This window comes from Gopherus evgoodei, chromosome 21 (genome assembly GCF_007399415.2).
Source record: "Gopherus evgoodei ecotype Sinaloan lineage chromosome 21, rGopEvg1_v1.p, whole genome shotgun sequence".
NCBI classification, from domain to species: Eukaryota; Metazoa; Chordata; order Testudines; family Testudinidae; genus Gopherus; species Gopherus evgoodei.
Window position 1 is genome coordinate 9,455,967 of NC_044342.1, and position 25,334 is coordinate 9,481,300.

At 45.6% G+C, this 25,334-nt stretch overlaps 1 protein-coding gene across 1 annotated transcript; it reads left to right on the forward strand.

The window, feature by feature from the left end:
- Positions 1 to 21,949: 21,949 nt before the first annotated feature.
- LOC115638003 (olfactory receptor 4Q3-like) lies at positions 21,950 to 22,996 on the forward strand. Its single transcript, XM_030539604.1, is given in 1 exon segment — positions 21,950 to 22,996. A coding segment is annotated over 1 exon segment (933 nt). The 5' UTR covers positions 21,950 to 22,063.
- Positions 22,997 to 25,334: the final 2,338 nt, after the last annotated feature.

Consider the following 25,334-nt stretch of genomic DNA (forward strand, 5'->3'; position numbering starts at 1 on the left):
TCTATAGCTTGTGACATGAAGGGGTAAATTGTCACTTGGGCCTTTGGGTTGATGAATTTGGGTTCTACGAAGGATTGGTGAATAGCTGACACTTGTGCTTCCGTGTCTCTCCACGCAGTAACCTTCTTTCCGCCCACTCTCAAATTTTCCCTTCGCTCCAAGGGTATATGGGAGGCTTCTGGGCCTGGGGATCTTTTGGGTGATGGTAGTGTAATGAACTGCACTCGGTTGGTGGTCTTTGGGCAGTTAGCCTTGATATGTCCCAGTTCATTACACTTAAAGCATCTTCCAGCTGACTGGTCACTGGGTCGAGGTGGGTATACTGGTGAGGTGGAATAATAGGGTTTCTGTGGCTTTACTTGGGTTGTAGGTGGGGTCTTTGGTTGCCCTCGGTTGCAGGGTTTATTGTCTGTGTGCCCTCTGGGGTATTCACTTCCCTTGACAGTAGCTTTCTTGCTTTCTGTCACTTCCATCCATCTCGCTCCAATCTCCCCCGCCTCGGTGAGATTTTTGGGTTTTCCATCTTGTATGTACCGTGTTATGTCCTCAGGAACACCATCCAAGAACTGCTCCATTTGTATGAGGAGGTGCAGTTCTTCCAAGGATTTAACATTGTGTCCTGATATCCAGGCCTCATAATTTTTCCCAACGTAGTAGGCGTGTTTGGGAAATGACACATCTGGCTTCCACTTTTGGGTTCTGAAACGCCGACGGGCATGATCCAGGGTTATCCCCATTCTGTATCTGGCCTTGGTTTGAAAAAATTTATAGTCGTTCATTTTCTTCTTAGGCATTTCAGCTGCCACCTCTGCTAAAGGTCCACTGAGCTGTGGCCTTAATTCTACCATGTACTGGTCTTCAGGGATGCTGTACCCAAGACAGGCTCTTTCAAAATTTTCTTAGAAGGCCTCAGTGTCATCACCTGCCTTGTAGGTGAGAAATTTCCTGTGCTGTGGAACAAGTACTGGCGAAGGGTTGTTATGATTGGCTGTGTTCTGTTGCTTAGCCTGCTCTAATGCCATGGCCTGTTGGTGGGCCTCCCTGTTTTTCCAATTCTCGTTGGTGGGCTGCATTGTTGGCTTCTTCTTGTTTTTGTAGCCTTTCCATCTCTTGTTTGTGAGTTGCCTCATCTCTGGCCATTTGTGTTCTTTGTAGTTCTATCAGTTTTTTCATTGCTTCCAGCTGTACTGCTTCTGGTTTTCGTGACATTCTGGTTCCTGTTTTCTTGTGTTGGGGTGCCCTCCGGTGTTTACTGCCTGAACTGCAGGTTCTCTGTTGCCTCCTGGGGTCTGCCTAGCAACAGTGCCTTTTTCCCTTTCTTCATCTAGCTAATCTTTTAAATGTAAAGTAAACCAGAAAAACCACTTTATTTGCATGTGTATTGTGCTTTATACTTGATTCTCAATGGGAGTGCTATTGTCTCACAAAAGACCCTTAATAGTTCCTTAATGGTTCCTTGCTTAATATGCAAGCTACTGCCAGGAGAGAACAGAAAAAAAATTTCTCTCTGGTTCCTTTCAAAACCAAACTCTTTCTGTTTAAACGCCCCTAGAAGAGAAAAAGAAAATAATATTCCTACTGGCTTCTGGATTCTTCTATCTACCCAAACCGCTGTGCCACCATGTCATAACATTTTTCCCAGATCTGGACCTGAGCATCCAAAATATGGGTGTTAGCATGAAAACCTCCAACCTTAGTTACCAGCTTGGACCTGATAACGCTGCCGCCAGTCAGGGATTTTTACAGTGCCTAGCTCTCTGTGGTCTCCCCAAAACCTTCCCTGAGCGGCCCCAAGACTCAGATTCCTTGAGTCTCACAACAAAGGGGAAGAAACCATTTCCCTTCCTCCTCCTCCCCTCCAGGTGTTCCCTCCCTGGGTTCCTGGAGAGATATACAGAAGCAAGCTCCATGAATCTAAACAGAGGGACTGGAAACACAAGTACTTCCCCCCTCACCCAGAGGGTATGCAAAGTCAGGCTTAGTACATAGAACACAAAGAGATTTTCCCCCTGACTTCTTCCTCCCACCAATTCCCTGGTAAGCTGCAGAATCAATTGCCTGGAGTCCCCACTAAAGAAAAACTCCAACAGGTCTTAAAAAGAAATCTTTATATAAAAAGAAAGAAAAGGACATAAAAATGGTCTCTCTGTATTAAGGTGACAAATACAGGGTCATTTGCTTAAAAGGAAAAAAATGAATAACCAGCCTTATCCAAAAAGAATACAATTCAAACATTCCAGCAACTACACACATGTAAATACAAAAAAAACAACAACAATATAAACCTATTGTCTTATTATCTTTGTACTTACAACTTGGAAACAGAAGATTAGAAAGGCAGGAGATAGAAAAATCACTCTCAGAGCCAAGACAGACACAAGACAAAGAACAAAGAACTCACACACAAACTTCCCTCCACCCAGATTTGAAAAAGTCTTGTTTCCTGATTGGTCCTCTGGTCAGGTGTTTCAGGTTACTCCTTTCCAAGTGAAAGAGACATTAACCCTTAGCTATCTGTTTATGACAGGCCCAATGTCCAAATACCTCTTAGGCCTGGTAAACAAGTTGCTCCCAGGTAGCAGGGGCTCCCTGGAACTTGGGTGCCAGGGTGAAGATGAGGTACGGGAGAAGCTCCACTTGAGGCCCCTTTAGGGTGCCTGTGGCAGATTTACCCCATGGGAGAGCACACTGGACAGCAAGCATGGCAATGGCCACAGGCCCATAACGATATTCGGGTCCTAACAGCTTCCAGGCCTGATTGTGGACAGGGAGGTCCTCTTGGGACACAGTTACGGCCACATGATCTGAGGACACAGTGAGGGTAATCTCAATAGTGTTGGTGGGATTCCATCGAGCCAAGGTGGGCCCAGAGCCCAACCAGGCAGCCAGGGAAGACACCGCCTGCTCGGCCTCTGGTGTCCAAGGGGTTTTAACGTTCCTGGCGTATTGCTGCAAAACAGATAGTTGTGGCAACAAAGCAGCAGGGAGAAACTGTCTGTGATAGTTAATTACACCTAACACATGCTGCGCTGCACTTCATTTCTGGGGGGAGCTACCCCCAAGGGGAAAGAATTGGTGAGTGGGTGGTAAGTTAAGTGGCGTAGCTGTCCCTTCTCTACAGTAAAACCTAAAAACTGAAAGGTAGAAGTAGCAGTGAGGACACTTTTAGGCAAACTGAGGTTCCACCCATCGGTGGATAAAGCGGCCTGAACCTGTTCGGTGACCTTTTGTACTTCAGTTGGTGTGGTGCCAATTGTAAGAATGTCGTCCACGTAATAGACAATATGAATGTTGGGGAGGGATGGTACCTTTTCTAATGTGCGGGTTAGGGCCTCGCTGGCACAGACAGGTGAGTTTTTGTACCCTTGGGGACACGCTTGCCATTGGTACTGGGCTCCCTGGTAAGCAAATTTTAACAGTCCCTTGGGGTCATAGAGGGGGATCTGATAAAACATATCTTTTAGGTCTATTGTACAGGCTCATTGGTTAGTGTCATCCAGTAGGATGCGTTCTATAGTGGGGATATCCCATTTGGCAGCGAATGCTACTGACCGTATGTGTTTGTTAGCGATGCGATAATCTATAACCATCCTATACTCATCAGTCTTCTGTGGTTTTGGGATTCCCCATGCACTGGACAAGTATATGCTCGCTGACACACGCCGAATCTTGTTATCATTAAGCAGTGTCTTAATGAGCTGGGCAATGTGTGGTTGACCTTCTGGGGCTGTGGGTATGGGTCTGTATTTCCAGGGTGTGGGGTTGAGCAGTTCAGTCTCGTGGGGGGCACTGGTACCCAATAGGGTGACTGGTAGGGCATCGAGCACAGCTTCGGCCAGTTTAAAACGCCGTAGCTCCCGAACCCCAAGGAGTGACATGGGTCTCACTAGGGCCCGAAATGTTACTGGTGTGTGGCCTATGGATGTGTGTACCTTTACTTCTGGGCGGGGTTCTGTGCTGTTGAGGCCTTGTACATAAATGGTGTGTCCTGTGGGAGTGTGAGGGACGTGAAGAGGAACAATGGACACCTGTGCCCCTGTGTCCAGCAAAAAGGGGATGACAAGACCCTTGTCAAAAACTAGCAGATAATAGCGGCAGGGGTCCCCTTGCTGGGTTCTGGCCGCCGCCAAGCACCTGGCCATTACCCGTTTTTTGGCTGGGAAGGTTCTGGGCACTCTTCCCATCCCAGAGCTATGGCCAAGGCTCTTTGCTGCTCACTACTGAGCTTACGTACAACTTCCTTAGTGAGGCCCTTGTACAATAAGAGACCCAAAATTTTGCGTTCTGTAAATGAATGCTGTGAGTACTGGGGCCTGGGTTGTGAACTGGTATGTGATGGGGGTGGACTGATGTGTGGTGGGGGTGGACTGATGTGTGGTGGGGGTAGACTGATGGGTAGAGCTTGGGCTGAGGGCCATCTTATTTTCTCGAGGGCTTCATAGAGTCAACCAATGGGGCGCCCAGCTTACCCCCTTAGCCACAGAACTGCCCCAGTGTCAGGGGTGGTACTGTTATCCATGGCTAAGTCAATGGCGGCTTCGTCTATGGGTATCTCGGTGGGGTCAATAACATGCCTGAAGGCATTGACCTGGTTAATCTGGGCCTGAGTAAGTCCGAGAGGGTGTTGGCTAGGGGACCACAGCATGGTGGACCCCCCCGTGATGGCACATCTCAGGGAAGAGATGTCCTTGACGCTTCCTCTGGGGACTTGGATTCCTTGAAGGGAGTGCTGTAAATGGAGGAAGGCCAGGGCTAGGGCGGTCAGGGGCCATGCAGTGTTAGATATTACCAGGCTCCCTGAGAGACCCCTGGACCAGCTGCTACTGGTCCTAGCTAATACTATGCCCTCTTCCCTATCCACTAACTCCTGTCCATTTTCCAGAGCCAGGCGGCCTAGCCACAGTAGTGGTGGCTCAATGGCCCCCCTAGCGGTGTCTGAGATGAACTCCTTCATCTCTGCTTTGGAGCGAGGTCGGAGTTCTGTCACCTGTGTGGTATTGCCCTGGTTATCAATGTTTATACGACTGATGGATACCGGCAGGGCTTCACTAGGGGTGACAGTGGGTGTAGGTTCATGGGCTTGGGCCTCTAGGGGGGCTGAAGGTAGGGCTGGGTATGGTGGGGTTTTCTTGAGGGGAGATGAGGCCTTTGGGTGGGTATATGGGGGTGGCTTTTCAGCGGATTTATTGGGACTGGGCAGGCTAGGGGTCAGTGGTAGTCCCTCCTGGCTAGGCTGGCTAGTGGCCTCCTTGGCCGAGGTCATTAGGGCCCCATGGAAAACAGTTAGTTTATCAAGGGCCTGAGCCAGGATCTCATAGGTTACTGTGGCTACCTTTTGGGGCTTATATATGTAATGCCACAGTTTCTTGGGCTTTTGAATTTCATCCAGCTTCTGAACCAGTTCTGTTAATATCTGGTGCGTGGCGGACCCCTGCAAAATTAGAGGTTCAGGGGCAAGCTTAGATGGGGCCCCTCACAGGCTTTCACAACCTTTCCCACCTCTCTCCAGAGGCGGGTGGGATCTGAATCTGCGTCTGGCTCTCCTGCCTTAGTGCAGACTGGCCGGAGGCTGGAATCAGCAGGGCTGGCCCTGAATGTGGGGTGGCAGGTTAAGAGGCGCCCCACATCAGTGAGCCCCAGGTGGGTGGTATACACCCTGGAGCTCTGGCCTTTGCCAATAATACAGACCCATTCTAGGGCCTCAGACTGCTGTTTACTTTGCAGCAAATGGTATTGTAGGTGTTGGTCTGATCTTCCTCTGTCCCAGAGGTCTTGGCCTCTTTCCAGGGACAGGGAGGGCAGTAATTGTTACCCCAAGATCCTGTTCGTGATGCCATGTCCCTGCCTGCAGGTATATGGGATCTTGGGGAGCAATTACCACACAGATGGGGTGCCAATTAATTTCTTTATTAAAGGAAAAAGGAAGTGGTGAGAATTTAACAATGAAATGCGATGGGACGGGGTGTATAAGGTGTTTACAATAGACAATGATAAGGGGTGGTGCTTATTGAACAGTGTAGGGAGTTTTAACAGTGGGGTACAGTAAGTGGGGTTCAGCACAATGGGATACAGTACAGTCAATAAGCAACTCAACTTTATATAGGAACAACTCTAGATACAGTGTGGCATGCAAAATAAAATGGCAGTTTCTATATAAAAATGGTATACAAAGTATATTAGAAAAATGGAGGCAACTAATGGGGTGTTATAACCACAAGTAAAATGTGAGTCACAGCGCAATAATACAATATGGGTAATAAGTACAATTATGCAATGTAGAAAATTACTGACTTAATTTGTGAGGCTATGATAGCAAGAGTGTACCTAAAAGTTGGGTCAAGAAGCAGGAGGAGGGAGGGGAGTGAGTGATTAGTGGTAACTAACGAGGAGAGTGAAGCTGCAAGCAGCGAGAGACTCTGAAGCGCTGCCGGGTGAAGCCCAGAGCAGTCTTCAGAAGCCTGCGGGCTGGACGTACGGGAGACAAGAGCAGCTGGAGCGCACTTAAGGGGAGTCTGGGAGCAGAAAGAGGGGAGGGCGCTGAACGTGTAAGCGATGGGAAGGCACGTGGAGAATGGGGAAGACAGGGGAGACAGCTGAGGGAAGAAACAGGTTGCAACAGCGGAGAGCACTTCAGGGAAGTTGCGGAGCATCGGGGTGAAGACAAACGGAGCCGTGTGATGGTGATCTTCGGTAAGGGAGGGGCAGCAGAGGAGCAGGGGCACGAACACAGGGGATACAGGGAGAGGCAGCAGAGAGGTGTAAAGAAGGGCTAGAGGGACACCCAAAAGAAAAAGGGAAAAAAGTGGCAAAGCATTTGGGAAATTACACCGGGGGGTGGGGGAGCAGCAAGGGGTTACCACAAGGAGATACAGAGAAGTACACAGAGAGGGAGATTGGAGCAGGGGAAAAACAGACACGGGAAAGTTCAGGGAGAGATTGGGACAGCGGGAAGACGAATTCAAGCAGTAAAAACCTTATCTATCCTCTAACTTAATTAAACTTATATAAATTACAAGCAGCTTATACAAAGTAATAAAACAAGTACAGAATACAACCAGGCAATGTTTTTTTTAAATCTATCTTAATCAACGACTAGGCAAAACAACAAATATCACAATTCTAAGCAAACTATAACAAGCAACTATACAGAGCAACAAAACAGCAAACTATAACAAGTCAGGTGAAACTTACAAACTCTACAATCTTAGCAAACTATGACTTATTAAACTAAAAAGAAAAACCTGCGTTGCACCTTATGCTATGGGGAAGTCAGAGAGGACAGAGTGGTATGTGCCCAGGATACAGCTCCCAAGGCAGCCCCCAGGGAAGCCAAGGGATGGTGGCTGCAGCAGCGGATACAGCTGAAAGCAGAGAGAAGAGCTTAGCAGCGGCACAAGCTTATTTTTAGCAGCAAAGCGCTGCTGAGTTTAAGAGAGGTTTTAAGACACAGACCAAGGTTTAGCTTGAGTCTGTGTGCTAGGGAAACAGAGCCAGCAGCTAAAGTAATAAAATAAAAGTATGGAAAGTTTTACAGAGGAATTCTTACCAGTCCTCAAGGCAGCAGCAAAGGCAGAAGCAGCAGTAACATCAGAAGAAGCAAGGAGGGCTCGGTATGGTCTTGATAATCAGGAGATCTCTTAGGCAGCAATTCGTTCTTCGTGGGTTTTTTTTTTTAAACTGGGGGTACGCTCAAAAATAAAATGAGAGCGGAGAAAGGACCCCCCAAAACCCCTGGCTGATCAGACCAGGCAGCAATGCAGGAACCTTTCTGATGTTTGTTTAAAAAATATCTGTTTTTAAAGGCAAACTTAGGCAGTTTTCTGCCAGTGATCCTGATAAGCTCCCTCTGTCACAGGGGAGGAGGCACAGGGAAAAACTGCAGGTGAGCACAGAGACATGCCTGGGCAGAGTCCTGTGCAATAGGTGACTCAAAAGCACATGAGGCCTATGACTCATGCCCAGGATCTTAAAAACACAATAGGTCTTGCAGCTCTGGACATTGCCTGCCCTACACCAAGCCCAGGTTCAACTAGGTGACAACAGGACTAACCCTTTGAACAGGGCAGTGGGCCCACTTAGCATGCAGCACAAGTGGCCATTGCTTTGAGAAGGGCAATGGCTCTTGTTAAACAACTTAAGGGGCCCTCCCTTTGAGAAGGGCAGTGGCCCTGGTAAACAACTTAACAGCCAGGGAAGGGCAGCCACAGGAGGAGAACAAAAACAAAATGGAGTATGGGGACAGCTGTAAGAAACAAAATGGAATAGGGGGATAGCTGTAACAGACAGGAACATCAGACATGAACCAGAAAAGAACTTCAGGGCTGCCAAACCCTGCCCTCCTCTGCTGTGAAGGGAGCTGGGCAAGAGGGGGTTGATATTTGCTCTCTGAGCTCCTGGGTCCCTCTTGGCACTTGGTCTTTGAGGTGTATAAGAGCAGCGAGACCTGGATTTGATCCCTGGATGAACTGTGGGCACCCAGGGGAATGCCGGGGAGAGTCACCCCCGTGCTTTTCACACAGCCCCAACACAAACACCACACACCAGATATCCCCTCACACATACTCACTGCCCCCACATTACCCTTTGTCACACAGTCTTCCACAGAGTCTCCCCCCCCCAGCCCTCCCACATTACACACTCATACAGGCCTTCTCACCACATACACAGCCCTCCACCCCCCCATATACAAGACTTGGTAGATGTCAATATCAGGCCACATTGAAAGCCTCCAGTGCCAGCCCCTTGGGCATATGGTGAATTGTGATCAGGAGTTAGCAGTACTAAGGCAGTGCTCTGTCTTCTAGGAGGTGCTGGGTTCTCTCACTCCACACACAGTGCAGGGTTCATTCCCTCCAGCAGGCAGCATCAGGACCACCCCCCACCCCTCAGTGCCAAGCGAGCCATCCCCTTGCAATGTTCCTTACTGGCTGCTCCCCTGCTAGCCTTCGCCAGAGCTGGCTGCATCTCAGCAAAAGATAAACCATCTCCATGCAGTGTCACCGTATGGCAGTTACTGAGCTCCCCTGCACCAGAGCTGGTTGCATCTCACCTGTGCTGTGTACATGGTCAAAGGGGGAAGGTGCTTTATGAGCTCAGACCAAGTGTAGCCCTCACACTGCAGTGGGATGATGTGTTTCGCCTTTGCCAAGCCAAGGGAAGAGCAAAACTCTTTATGAGATCTCCATTGTGTGGGTTCTATATTCAGCCGGCCCCATGTTAATCATTATTATTAATTAGCTAGGAGGTTGCTCGCTTCCCTGTTTCTCTAGGCCAAGCTGTTCACCTAGCTGGGCCCTGTCCCCACTCTGGTCAACCTCCAGCCCCAACTCTGGTCGGGACCCAATGGATGAGGGTGAAAATTGGAAAACTGGAAAAATTCACCATTTAAAATCAGGTTTTTCCAGTTTCTGCCAAAATAAACAGGATAATCTCCTAGGGGCTGGCTGGAGTGGTGGGTGGGCCCTGGTGGGGGCAGGGCCTGAATGGAATGGGGGTAACAGGCCAGGCTAGGGGCCTGGATGAAACTGGGGTGATGGGCTGGTTGGAGTGGAGGTGATGGGGATTGGACTGGACTGGGTGGGGTGAGGGGTCTGGGTGGAGAGGTTGGGCAGATTGGGGGTGAGGGTTGTGGCTGAAGGGTGATGGATGGAGTAGGGGAGAAGGATGTGGCTTGTGTAGCGGTGCTGGAGGATATAGACTGGGGAGCTCAGAATATGTCGACCCCCCCCTCACAGTGAGGGACTTGGGCTCCTGCGGGGGGCATATATGAGGAACTCAGAACAGAACTGTTCCCCTTACAGAGAGGAACTGGTGTGGCTGGGATGCGAAGCATAGACAGTAACCTTAGAATGGGACGATCTCCCTTGTCCCATGCTCTGTCTGCTTAGGGTGGTCTCAACTCCCTTTCCACTCAGCTAGACCCAGATTCTTCCCCCTTGCACCTCAATAAACTATCCCAATAGGCTTACCCATGTGGGAATAAATCTCACTGAGATTAGGAGACCCCTACCAAACCCATCAAGGTCCCTTTCACCTGCACCTCTTCCCTGTCCTGTCACCCCAGGGCGGTAGTGACACCTCCTACTCTGTGCAGTAGGTCCCATGTGTAATGAGTGGATTGATTCCCAGCTGAGCAGGGGTCCATATGAACCTGAGACTACAGCTCTGCTCATCACCAGAGACCAAGAGCTGAATGGATCCTGGAGACTCAACTCCCTTCTCTGCCCATGGCCTCCCATTCTGACCCACAGCCCCCACACCTGGCATCTGCCCTCAGCTCTCAGGAGATGAGATAACTTTTCTTTTCAATTGCCTGGCTCCAACTTTTCAAGCAGGAGCCAGCGGTAACTTCAGCTCAGCTCTTTAATTGGCATCACCAGCAGCCCAGGTCATCAATACCCAGAGCTAGAGGCATTCAGACATCAAAACAAGCTAATTCCAGCAAGGGATTTACAGTCTGGTCTCTGTGATTTATTAAGTGCTTCTAACCCCCAAGAAAGATACTGGGCAGGGACCCCTCAGAGATGGACAGCCTCTGTTAATGCCAAGAGTTGACACAGCACAGGCAGTGGGCAAGGGCAGCTCCAGGCACCAGTGGAGGAAGCACGTGCCTGGGGTGGCACACGCTAAGGGGCCGCATTCCCTCCATTCTTGAGGCAGCACAGTCCGAGGGTTGTTGTGGTTTATTTGCTTCGGCAGTTCGGGCTTTTTTCTTTGTTTGTTTTTGCTTGGGGTGGCAAAAATAGTAGAGCCGGCCCTGGCAGTGGGTGTGAGCTCTAGTGGTCAGAGAGCTGGTCTGGGAGCCAGGACTCCTGGAGTCTTTTCCCAGCTCTCAGAGGGCACTTGGGTCTAGTGCAGTGGTTCTCAAACTTTCATACTGGTGACCCCTTTCACATAGCAAGCCTCTGAATGTGACCTCCCTTATAAATTAAAACACTTTTAAATATGTTTGACACCATTATAAATGCAGGAGGCAAAGTGGGGTTTGGAGTGGAGGCTGATGGCTCACAATCCCCCCATGTGATAAACTTGTGACCCCCTGAGGGGTCCCCATCCCTATTTGAGAACCACTGGTCTGGTGGGTCAGAGCAATGTGGTAAGTGAGTTGTCAGAGCTCCTGGGTTGTATCCATAGCTCTGGTAGGGGACTGGGATCTAGTGGGTTAGACTGGTGTGGTTGGGTGTCTGGACACCTGGGTTAGAGTTTAAAACCAGAAGGGACCAACAGATCACCTAGTCTCAACATCTGCAGATCTCAGGCCACCAACACTGCCTAGCAACTGAAACTAGACCAAGATATTGAAAACCTCAGGAGGCAAACTGTGAAGTGTCACTGATGGATAATGGCGGGGATTGATGTTCTCCAGTCCCTAAGGCCCCCACAATGGCAGGGAAATGATTAAAGGAGATACGCTCAGCTCATCTTGGCAACTGACCTGTACCCACATGCAGCAAATGAATAGGGTGACCAGATGTCCCGATTTTATAGGGACAATCCTGATTTTGGGGGCTTTTTCTTACATAGGCACCTATTACCCCTCACCCTGATCCCGATTTTTCACACTTGCTATATGGTCACCCTACAAAGGAAGGTGGAAAAACCCAAGATTACCACCAATCTAAAGTGGGGAAAAACACCTGCCCCACCTCACATGCAGTGACAAATTTGTAGCCCATGGGACTGGCTTGCCTTCATTATATTCAGCTGTAATGGCAAGGAGCCTACAGGCTTCTATCCTGTAAGACATTAGGTTCCCCAAATTAGCAGAAGTATAGTCCAGAATAGTTGGTCTGTGACATTTGGCATAATTTGGAAAATGGCCTGACAGTCACCCTTAGATTTTGGGGAACTAGGGACAGCTTGTTCAGTGGCAGATAAACAGCAACCGCAGGAACATGGACGTGATAACTGCCAATCTGTCTGAGGAAGAGGTGACGTATAGGATCAGGAGTTAAATGGCATTAATATGTTAATCTCTAGGATCAGTTCACCGTGAGGTTAAGAGGGCGAGGAAGTTCGATTTGGGCATAGAAGGCTGAGCATTAGCATGAATATTCATAATGGCGCTCAGGTCCCATAATAGGGCAACCTACCATGCGGATGGTGAGCTTTTCCATCATTGGATCCTTCAGCTCTATTGTTATCTACCATCAGTCTTGGGCATTGAGGAACCTGGACCATCGGCATGTGTCAAGGTTCCTTCCCCACTCGGAACTTTAGGGTACAGATGTGGGGAACTGCATGGACACTTCTAAGTTTAATTACCAGCTTAGATCTGGTATCGCTGCCACCACCCCCAAGCACTGCTTTTCTCCCCTGGGTAGTCTTGAGAGACTTCACCTATTACCTAGTGAACCTAGATCCAAACCCCTTGGATCTTAAAACAAGGAGAAATTAACCATCCCCCCTCCTTTCTCCCACCAACTCCTGGAGGATCCAGATCCAACCCCCTTGGATCTAAAAACAAGGAAAAATCAATCAGGTATTAAGAGAAAGGCTTTTAATTCGAGAAAAGAAAGGTAAAAGAAAAACCCTCTGGGAAAGATTAGCATACCAGCTACTCTCACAGACAACAGATTCAAAACACAGAGGATGTTCCCCTGGGCAACAACTTTAATACACACAAGAATACCCAAATTTGATAATTCCCTTAATGGTACCAAGACAAGTTACAAAGAAAATAAACATAAACCTATTTATCCCTTTCTAAAACTTACTACTTTGATAAGAGGCTGGTTCCTTGATCTTTTTCACTCTGGCTGAAACTGAAACTCTAAACAAAGAAAAACGTCCCTCCTTCTTTTGAAACATCTTGCTCCTCCATTAGTTCCTCTGGTCAGGTGTTGTCATAACCTATTCCCAGAATTGTCCCTTAGCGTCCAAAATATGGGGGTTAGCATGAAAACCTCCAAGCTTAGTTATCAGCTTGGACCTGGTAAAGCTGCCACCACCCAAAAAATTAGAGTGTTTTGGGGCACTCTGGTTCCCCCAAAACCCTTCCCTGGGGACCCCAAGACCCAAATTCCTTGAGTCTCACAACAAAGGGGAATAAACCATTTCCCTTCCCTTCTTCCTTCCAGGTGTTCCCTCCCTGGGTTCCTGGAGAGATACACAGAAGCAAGCTCCGTGAGTCTAAACAGAGGGATGCCACCCTCCCTGTTTCCAGTCCTGGAAACACAAGTACTTCCCCCTTCACCCAGAGAGTATGCAAAGTCAGGCTAGTAAATCTAACACACACAGATTTCCCCCTGACTTCTTCCTCCCACCAATTCCCTGGTGAGCACAGACTCAATTCCCTGGAGTTCCCCACTAAAGAGAAACTCCAACAGGTCTTAAAAAGAAAGCTTTATATAAAAAGAAAGAAAAAGTACATAAAAATGGTCTCTCTGTATAAGGTGACAAATACAGGGTCAATTAAAAGAAATATGAATAAACAGCCTTATTCAAAAATAATACAATTCAGAACACTCCAGCAACTACACACATGTAAATACAAAAAAAAAACAACATATAAACCACTATCTTATCTTTTTGTATTCACAACTTGGAAATAGAAGATTAGAAAGCCAGGAGATAGAAAATCCTTCCCATAGCCGAGAGGGACAGACACAAGACAAAGAACTCAGACACAAACTTCCCTCCACCCAGATTTTAAAAAGTCTTGTTTCCTGATTGGTCCTTTGGTTAGGTATTTCAGGTTACTTCTTTCCAGGTGAAAGAGACATTAACCCTTAGCTATCTGTTTATGACAGGTGTCAGCTAGGCTATGTGAACTTCTTAACTCTTTACAGGTAAAAGAGGCATTAACCCTTAACTATCTGTTTATGACAGCATGCCAGGGACAGGGATGGTTCTTTGTCTGTTACCACCAGGTCCAGAAAGAAAGGTGGAGGTATGGAAATCTAAGAGCATATGCAAAGAATGATACACAGATACCCCTGATACAGTATTATTCCTATCTGTTTATGTGGCTCAGAGCTTTTCTGACTTTATTACTGATTTTAATAAAAACTTCTAAGTCTTTGCTTTGACCTACACCTTGGTGATATTTAATTAGCTGATTTTAGTTCTGTGTAGCCTGATTCTGAAACAAGAACCTGCTGATCCTCAGTTTATTAATCAGGTCAACTGGCAACCAGAACAAGTGTTATTGACCATTGAAAGGATCAGGCAACAAATTAAACCTTGAGCATGTGAGACAGAACTGCCAACCCAATGCTTGAGAGAGAGTTTGGCATCCACCCTATCCAGTGTCCCATCTCCAGCTGTGGCCATGCCAATGCTTCGGAGCAAGAAGACAACAATACAAACAATCCAGCTCCCAATTACATTTTTTGGGTGGGTGGGAGCCTCTTCCTCACCCTGCAGGTGAGCAGCTGAAACTGCGAAGTTTTTGGAAACATTAGATGTGAACCACCAGGGACCTTCAGGACAGCCAAACCTTTCCTCTCATCTAACTAAAGAGTGGTACAGAACTGAATCAAGAGGACTTTGAGTTTGGAGAGATCCAAAGACGACATCAATTGTGGATTAACCATAAAGTCTCTGCAGAAGGAAAATCTAGATCGAATATATAAACATTTGTATTAAAATAGCAATATGATTAAACTCTACAAACAATCCTTACATGTAAAAAGAATGTCTAGAGTCAATTGATAATCATACTATTTATTGATTATTGAATTGTTTATATATTATTGAGGTGACCCGTAGGAGCCCCAGTCACAGACCAGGGCCTCATTGTGCTAGGAGTTGCATAAACACAGAAGCAAAAAAGAGTCCCCAAACAACGTACACATTATATTTTCCAGATTAGATTAAAATGACAGATTAAGAGTTACAGTTTATATTAATGTTGAGACTCAGAATGAAAAATTAATAATTGTGTGCTATGTTAATTCATTGATTTGATTAAAATGTAAAATTAAAAACCATATTATATTTTTGATTAAAACAAAAAAAACTACTGAAGATATCCATTCCTGTATTTAATTAAAACAAATTAATAACTGTGTATGCTATCCATTTCTACCTTCAACTTAAATAATAAACAAATAATTATATACTAGAATCGTAGAAGTTTAGGTTTGGAAGAGACCTCAGGAGGTCATCTAGTCCTCTTTTGATTAAAATAATAAATTAAAAATTAGACATTTTATTCATTCCTACATGCAGTGAAAATATTAACGTATTAATATTGATAAGTTAGTCATTAATATTAAGTGAAGGTTGTATTGATTTCTATATTCACTTCATATGTTAAATTAATATTTACATATCATGTTAATTTCTACATTTGATTAAAACTTTGGATTAATAAGTAAACATTGTGATGATTTCCAGTTTTGTTAAACATGTTACATTAATAAGTATATAGGATATGAATTCCTATTGTGCTCAAAATAATGATACACTCTAATTTTTCATTACCATAGTAAATTTGGAATTATATATTACTTTTTTACATATTTGCTTAAAATATTAAATTATTAAATACATTTTGTACCATTTTGCTGATTTGATTAAAATACTACCTTAATAATGATATATTATATTTTCCAGATATGGTTAAAATATTAAGCTAACATTTCTAGATTTTATTAAAATATTCAGTTAACAATTACATATATTTTTAGATTTGGTTTAAATATGACATTTGTAGTTGTATTTTTTTAACCTCCAGAGCCAATTAAAATATTGTGCTAATAATTCTATATCAGACAAATTTCCACAATCAATTGTATATTGAATTAAGAACAATATGTTACACATTTTTCAGGTTAAAACCAAATTATTTATATTACATTAATTCATTGATTAGATTGGTAAGATTCGAATAGAGAGAATAGAGACGTTAAATCAATAAAGATATATTTCTCTGTATGTCTAGATTTGATTAAAATAGTCCAACATAAATTCCAGGTCCAGACGTAGAGACGTAGAGAAGTATCTGCTCTGATAATTTGAGTGCAGAGAATATACAACAAATCAGAATCTATTTTTACAGGTGATCTGCAAAGGAATTGCAATTTTTCTTTTCTTTTGTTTCTTCTTTATGAAAGGGGCGGGAAGGTCCATTCAAAATGTTTTAAAACATTTTTCTTTCTTTTGAATTTAGATTTTGTCTATGCGTCTAACTATCTATCCTCGCAGTTACTTTTTAAAATATGTATGTCTGTCTGCCTGTCAGTCTGAAATGTAAATCTGCTTTTTGCTGAAGAACGATCAGGCAGTGTAAGAATGTGACCAATTAACAATTCAGGCATCAGCAACTAATATACTGGCAATTTGAATTGGCTTTTAAACTGGTATAATTAAACCATTGTGTGGACACACTTATTTTGGTCTCAGAGAAGCTGATTTCAGATTAGCTTAAACCTATTCCTAATTGATTTCAACTAAGCCAGAATAATCGGGTTTAAACTGAATTAAGAACATCCACATCACCTTTTGCATCCATTTAACTATATTGTTTAAATTCACAGCATGAGGTACACCGGTTGAGGCTGAAATGGGTGGGGCTGTAAAGTATGGTCTTCCCTGTTTTTATTGGATCATTACTGGGAGGACTGGGAGATGTTTAAGAGCACTAACCTGCACCAAAGAGGTGATGAGGTTCTCATTTTAAAACACAATATCTTTCTTCACCATGTTAATTAGGCATTTTAATTAAATGGGTGTTGGAATTATAATTATTTATGCGCAGTATTATCAAAATACTACCTTAGCCATAAAATTGCTCTAAACATGCCTATAAAGCTTAAATTATAAGCAAGTTACTACATCCAAACAATAACAAAACATTTATAAGTATTTGATCAAGATCCTTACAAAGAGGCTAATACTTGCTGACCACACTGGAGGTGACCAATATGGTCTAAGCTCTCCTTCTGTACCTTTCTATGGGACTATGGGCACAAGTTCCATCAATGGCTTGGGCATCACCATTCTTTCAAAATGGGCAGTTGCTTCCAGGACACTGTTTATGCCCACCACACTCGGTAAATCACATTCCTGATCGCCTCACAGCCCCCACAGTCAACTTGCCAGCACCAAACTGATTGGCAGCAGACATGCAACAGTCAGGAGTCGCCAGGTTCCAGATGGTTATAACAACTCACTTCTGGACCAGCATGGTCACCCTTACATTTTCAAAGATTCACAAATTCCAAGGCCAAAAGAAACCATTGTGATAATCTACTCACACCTCCTGTGAAACAGAGGCCACAGAACTTCCCCAAAATAATTCCTGGAGAAGATTTATTAGAAATACATCCAAACTTGATTTAAAAATTTTCAGTGATGGAGAAGCGACCATGACCTTGATAAATTGTTCCATTGGTTAATTACTATCACCATTATAAATGTATGATTTATTTCCAGTCTGGATTGGTCTGCCATCAACTTCCAGCAATTGGCTCGAGTAAAAGTAAATGTTTGCTAGATTGAAAAGCCCATTATTAAATATTTGTTTGCCATGTGGGTACTCCTAGACTGTAATCAAATTACCCCTTAACCTTCTCTCTATTAAATTGAGCTTCTTGAGTCTATCACTATGAGGCAAGTTTTCTAATCCTTTAATCATTCTTGTGACTCTTCTCTGAGCCCTCTCTGATTTAGCAACCTCCTTCTTGAACGATGGGCACTAGAACTGAACACAGGATTCCAGAAATGGTTGTGCCGGTGTCAAATACAGAGGTAGAGTAACTCCTGGAGATTCCCCTGCTTATGCATCCCAGGATCACATTACTCCTTTTGGCCACAGCAACACACTGGGAACTCATGTTCTGCTGATCATCCACAATGACCCTGACATAGTTTTCAGAGTCCCTGCTTCCCAGGGTAGAGCTCCTATCCTGTAAGTATGACCGAAATTCTTTGTTCCTAGATATATACTAGATGTGTGTATCCTGGCATGGGAGGGGCAGGGAAAGCAGCTCTCTAAACTCCAGAAAGGTCACTATCTCTGTGCAAAAGCTCTGGACCCACTGCTGATTATCCCAGGTCCTCATGATGATGTGATCCCACCAGTCTGTGCTTGTGGCCCCTCTCCAGAAGACTTAGAAGGCTTCAGTGGCTCTCCCGAGAATTGTGAGTAGCCTCAGCCAGCTGGAGTCTGCCATGTCTGTGTCTCCTCCGCCCCCAGCAAGTGCCTTCAGTAGGTTAGAAAACACTGCTCAAATGTCTCATGGAGGCTCGGCCTGTTTCCTGAAACAGCAGTGAAGGCTTAAGCAGGAGAAGCTTTTCAAATGGTGCCTCTCCGTGTTGCTGGCTGTGGCTGTCAGGAGTGTGCAGACCCAAAAGATGGCTCAAAAGGACATGTTGAGGAGCTGAGACAATTTCCAGTAATGTAGTGCTGGATAAACAGTCAAGTTTTCCCACAGGGTGCTACAAACAAAGGAGTGGAGTGGCTACAGCTGTGGAGGGCACTACGAAGCCTGGGGTAAGCTAGTTTCACTCAGGTCTGTTTAATGCAAACGTGAGCATGTTTGTGAGATCTGGGTCTAATAATTGTAAACTCAGGGTGACTACTCAGTTTGGACGCTCAAGCCCAGGCTTAGAAACACTCAGCCTGCGGACTTGAGTCCCAGACCCAGGCTTGCTGTCTAGACACACCTATTGGGGCTTGTACGTGTACAGACTGTCTGCTGCCTATTGCTGTTGGACTGAAACCTGGCCATTACATAAGTGTTATTCTTCTGATTCGGGGGACTGGCTGGCTCAGGGCTGTTGGGAATAGGGCATGAGGTCTCTCCCTCCTAGGGGACCCAGAGCAGGGGACTGGCTGGCTCAGGGGTATGGAGAATGGGATATGAGGCCTCTCCTGTAGGAAGAGCTGGCTCCCATATGGGTCCAGTGTAGGGGGCACTGGCTGGCTCAGGGAGGGACCGAGAATGGGATATGGAGCCTTTTCCCTCTAGGGGATTCCAGGCAGGTGACTGGCTGGCACAGACTCGTAGGGGAAAGAAATAAGGGACCATTTTTCGAACTCTAACTCTGTCATAAGCCTATAATTATCATTGCACCTTGTCTGGTCCCTGCATGAGCGAGACAGCTGACTCTGTGGAAGAAAACTCAATCCTAGTCATACCAAGCAGTTCCCTGGCCAGCAGCCTCAGCAGAGATACCAAAGACTGAACGGACCATGGAGACACAACCCCAACCACTAGCCTTCCCTGAACTGGGGCTGGAACCCAGGTGTCCTATCTCCCAGCCCCCACTCTGCTCTGACATCAGAGTCTCTGATTAGCTCTTCTGTGGGGACTGCCATTGAATAAAGAGATGTGTTTCCCCAGGGTGCTGTCTCCATGGGGGTCTGTGGCTTGTCAGATATTTCTGCTGTGTCTTGGTGCTTTGGAGATGGACTGTTCTGCACAGCTGGTCTAGGCTGTAGCTGTAATAGGGTAAAGGATGAGGGCTGCCTCTTTATGTTGGCCTCAGGACTCCTGGGTTCTATCCCCATCACTGGGAGAGGAGTGGGATCTAGTGTGTTAGAGCAAGGAGAGCTGGGAGCCAAGACTCCTGGGTTCTAGCCTTATCTCTCACCGTGAGCATTCTCCCTCCCTGCCTATTGCTTCTTCTTGGACAAACAAGTGGGACTCCATCCAGCCTAGGATCAGAGCTTTACTCCCTGCTGCTGGTCACTGTGGGGACCATCTGTGCCCTGAGAAGGTCTCCAGCCCTGGAGGATTCTGAGCTGCCGCTGGAGGGAGTGAAAGCAGCGGAGATCAGAGGTACTGATCCTTGGACTGGGCTGCGAAGGAGCAGAGCTCTCTGCAGGGCCATTGGGGTGTAATGCTCACCCTCTCACCATCTGGGGGCTGAGGCTGGGTTGTATGCCTCATTGCAGGGCACTTGTCCATTGCCCACGGGGGTGGGTATGGGGAGGTGACCCCGGCAGATAGCTCGGCATGGGGCTGATGGGAGAGGGGCTAGTCAGCATGGCAGTGACTGTATTGTGTGTGTGACTGTGGTTGTATGTGAATGGAGGCTAGATTCCACAAGGGATTTTGGGCCCCAGCTGTCACTTTAGGCACCTAAATACAAGAATCTGGCCTTACTGGGATTCCTGCCCCCTCCCCAAATGCTTTAGGTGCCTTAACTCAGTGCCTCAGTTTCCCAATAACAGTTCCCTCCATGCCTGTGTTTCTGAGCATGTGTGCTGCAGACATGCTCTAGGGGTCAGCCACCTAAGACCCGGTGTGATGCACAAACTGCGGGGGATACAGACGTTCCGCTGCCAAACTCACCTGCAGAACCCAATCTGCTATGTGTGCTCTGGGCTTGCCTACCAGATCCGGCCCTGAAAGGGATCCCTCACACAGCTTCTGGGAGCAGGGGGAGGGAGAAATAAGGAGTTCCCTCATTTCAGTCCAGCCATTACAGTATGCACCTGGGATGTGGGAAACCATGGATTCAATTTCCCTTTCCAAGTGAGAGGCAGAAGGGGTTTGAACAGGGCTCTGATTCCTCTTGAGCATGGGCTGTAGCCACTGAGCTATTGTGGGAGAGAGCTCTGCTCAGTCTCTCCTGTTGAAGTTGTTCCACTCTGGCTAAATAATTACAGAGTTATTGGACCAAAGAGCAAGCTTAGGAATGATTCTATATTCTAGCGTTTATAGCACTCAGGCTGCCTTGTAGAAACCCAGGAGGCAGACCCCCTGTTCCAATAACCTTTTAGCAGTGGTGAAGCTCCAAATTGAAAGACAGGTAACGTTGTGACAATATTTTAAAAGAGTAAATGGGACAGCCAGGGGAAATCTAGGTTTATCAATCTGGACATCAATCCCAGGCAAAATAGTGGACCAGCTGATATGGGCCTTGATTAATAAAGAATTTAAGGAGGATAATATAATTAAAGCCAACCAACATTGGCTTATAGAAAGTAGATCCTGTCAAGCTAACTTAATATATTTTTGATGAGTTTACAAGTTTGGTTGATACAGGTAATAATGTTGATGTAATAGACATGGACTTCTGGATTTGCTACCGTACAATGTTTTGATTAAACCAGAAGAATACAAATGAACCTGACACACATGAAATGGTTTAAAAACTGGCTCAAAATGTAATTATAAGCAGGGAATCATCATAGTGAGGGTGTATTTCCAGGGGGTGGTCCCTCAGAGGTCAATCTTGGCCTTACACTTTTAACATTTTCATCAATAACCTGGAAGAGAACATAAAATCATCATTGATAAAGATTGGGGGAGTGATAAATACTGAAGGGGACAGGTCACAAATTCAGTCATCTGGATCATTTAGTAAACTGGGCACAAACAAGCACAATGTGTTTTAATTCAGCTAAATGTAAATGTATACATCTAGGAACAAAGAAGGTAAGCCATATTTACAGGATGGGGGACTCCATCCCGGGAAGCAGTGACTCTCAAAAATATTTGGGAGCCATGATGGATAATCAGCCAAAAATGGGCTTCCAGTGCGATACTGTGGCCAAAAAGACTAACCAGGTGACTCTCAAGTAGGAATAGAGTGGTTATTTTACTTCTGTATTTGGTAGGGATGGAATATTGTGTCCAGCTCTGGTGCCCACAATTCAAGGAGAATGTTGTCAAGTTAGAGAAGGATCAGAGAAGAGCCACAAGAATGATTAAAGGATTGGAAAACCTGTCTTAGAGTGAGAGACTCGAAGAGGTCAGTCTGTTTAGCTTAACAAAGAGAAAGTTATGAGGTGACTTGATCATACTCTATAAGAACTGGTCTGGGGAACAAATATTTGAGCTTTTCAATTGATCAGAGAAAAGTGTAACATGACTCAATGGCTGGAAGTTGACTCTAGACACATTTAAAGTGGAAATAAAGTGCAAAATTTTAAAAGCGAGAGCAGTTAACCATTGAACCAAGGGCTGTGGTGGAATCAAACCATTTTTTAAATAAAGATCGGGGGAGGATCAGGACTCCTGGGTTCTATCACAGTTCTGGGTGGGGGGTGGGGTTTGATGGGTAAGAGCAGGGGCAAGAATGAAAGCCAGGGCTTGTGGATTCCCTCCAATGTGCTGCCTCCCAATCTCATTATTTCCTCTCTTTTCCAGGCGTTGAGCTGATGAATGGTTCAGTGGTCTCACAGTTCACCCTCCTGGGCCTGTCCCACTCCCGCCCTCTCTAGCTTCTCCTCTTTGGCCTGGTCTCAGCCTGCTACACTGTCAGCCTGCTGGGCAACCTCCTCATTGTGGTGACTGTGCGGATGGATCCCGACCTCCTCCAGTCCCCCATGTACTTCTTCCTGGCCAACCTCTCACTCATCGACATGGCCCTCGGCTCGGTGGCTGCTCCCAAGATGCTCAGCGACTTGCTGAGCCAGGGCAGCACCATCTCCTATGGGGGCTGCATGGCCCAGATTTTCTTCCTTCACTTTCTGGGTGGCTCTGAGATGTTCCTCCTCACACTCATGGCTTACGACCGCTACGTGGCCATTTGCCACCCACTGAGCTATGCTGAGACCATGCACCACCACTGCTGCCTGGGCCTCTTGGTAACCTGCTGGGCTGGAGGCGTGCTCCATTCTTCCACCCAGCTGGTGTTGGTGGCATGGCTGCCATTTTGTGGGCCCAGCAAGCTGAACAATTTCTACTGCGATGTACCCCAGGTGGTCAAGCTAGCCTGCAGTGACACCTACGTGATGGAGATACTCATAATATCCAACAGTGGCCTGATCTCGCTAGTCTGCTTCCTGGTCTTGCTGGGATCATACGGTGTCATCTTAGTGACCCTCAGAGGACGGTTTGGTGATGGGGGAGGCAGGAAGGCTTTGTCCACCTGTAGTGCCCACCTGATGGTGGTGAGCCTCATCTTTGTGCCGTGCATTTTCGTCTGCCTCCAGCCTTTCTCCAACTTGCAGATGGACAAGATGGCCTCCATCTTCTACACCATCATCACGCCAGTGCTGAACCCCATTATCTATACCCTGAGGAACCAAGAGGTCAAGGAAGCCATGAAGCGACTGAGGACTAGGCTTTGGCTCTCTTGTTGGACATAGAAGTCAAGTGGGAGCAGAGAGAAAGAGTGATTTAGTTATCCATTTATTTATTTATTTTATAATGAGCAGTGTAAAATTTTGCACTTGGCATAGGGACCCATGTGAAAAAAATCATACTGTTTTATGAATGTGTTTGGTTTCTTCTTAGACAGGTGTCAGGGGGTACGGTGACATGTTTTTAATGAGGATTTCTGGCAAATTTGTCATGTGACACTGGGATATTTGCACATTTTGGTTTGAGCATTGGCCTGCTAAACCCAGGGTTGTGAGTTCAACTCTTGAGAGGGCCACTTAGGGATCTGGGGCAAAAATCAGTACTTGGTCCTGCTAGTGAAGGCAGGGAGTTGGACTCGATGACCCTTCAGGGTCCATTCCAGTTCTGTGAGATAGGTATAGCTCTCTCTCTCTCTCTCTCTCTCTCTCTCTCTCTCTGTATATATATATTTCACCATTTCTGTTTCAGTGTCTTCTCAGTGAGTCTCGAAGGTGACTGGATGGGAAATTATATCTTTTTCAGCAGGATTTGTGAAAAAGTTTTCTTGTTACATCTGGAGCAATGGAAAAATGTATGTGGCTTTTGGATTCTCTCAGTGTTTTTGGTGTCGTGCTAAGGTTGGTGGCGGAAGGAAATGGTGGGAATGATTTTCACGAGGGTTGGTGCAAAATGTCACATGTAATAATGGGATCAGTGAGGAATTTTTCATGTGGGCTCAGTTCCCTAGTTGGTTTTGGTTTGTTTTTAGGAAGGAGATGAAGGGTCATGGAGTAATGGTGAGAAAGATTTGGACAAGGTTAGAATCATGGAGTCATATGTGATCCCTTAATGCTTCGAGTTTATTTCATAAAGTAGGTTTGGGCAGTTGCGTTTAAGTTGTTGGCGGTGAACAGGGGAATTTGTGAAAAAGATTTTCAGGATGATCCATGCACATCATTTCATGCAGCATTCAGCTCCTTGTGCCAGTTTCCGCAACTCTGCAGGTTCCCTTCAGCTGGGACCCAGTTGCAGTGCATTGTTGGAAAATGGTGGGAAAGAGTTCCCTGGAGTTGTGTGTGAAATTTCTCACATGGATTCAAGATTCCAGAGCTCTCAAAAGAGAAGAAAGCTTTTGGGAAGAACTGGAGAACATATTCTTCAGGAAGATAAATACAACATTTTTCATATGGCTTCAGAAGTTATTATTTTGGTTTCTCCTTATGAAGGTTTTTCTTCTTCTATAAACTCTCTTCAGCTAAAGGGAAAGGGAACAAGGGATGCTGTTAAAATGGAAGCTTTATTTAATACTTTATGCTGAGCATGCCTATTGGATCAGGTCCTGCACACTAAATAGTTCTTTGCCTGCCTATCTTATGACAGTTCACCTATCATAATGGGTCTTATGTGGGAGTTAAATGTCTGAACTCCTAGAGTGAGCCAGGACTGCACATACCCAGTGGCAGAAACAGAGATGCCTAGGGAAATTTGACCCTGAAAACATAGGCACCAAGTTTTTGACCAGAGTTTTGAGTTGCAGTGAATGCTAAAACAAGGATTTAGGTGACTGAGTCACGTTGTGAGTCACTTAAGCACCTGGATGCTTAACTGTAGATCTTCATGTCTGGAAACTTTAGCCTAAGGAAATTTCCCCAGATAGCAAGAAGAATGTAGCCACCATCTGTTGGCACAGATATAGATCTGCTGACAGAGAAATAAACATCTAGTGAAAGAAACATTTATTCTTTATTATATACACTTAAAAGTCCCAAATGAGGTCAGGAGTCCATTTTCCTAGTCATTGTATATACATATTTTATATACTCCAAAAACCTTCTAATCTAAGATTTATCAAAGACTCTTAGGGCAGTTAAGTGCCCAACTGCTATTGAAAATAAATTAGATTTTGTGGATGCATAAATTTTGGGGTTCAGAAGGAATCGTTAAAATCCTCTACTTCTGACCAACTTCAAAGCACAAAGTAGAGATTTTCACCAAGAAATTCCTTCACTGAGCTTATTACTTGTGGTTAAGATAGAGCATATAACTGTAAAAAGAGCTGAGTGCTTAACTCCCTTAGAGTCCTTAAATATACCAGTCCAAATAAATAAGAAAAGAAGGAAAGATGATTGTCTCCATTTTAAAGATGGGTAAACCAAGGCACAGAAGGTATTTGGGTACTTGGAGGGATTTTCAATAGCATCCAGGTGCCTAAAACTCATTGGTTCCAATGGGTGTTTGGCACCTAGTTGCTTTTGAAATCCCACTAGATGCCTAAATACCTTTACAAATCTGCCTGAGTGACTTGTTCAAAGACACAAAGAGGATCTGCTTCAGATGGATAGAATTTGAGGTAAGGTTTTCAGA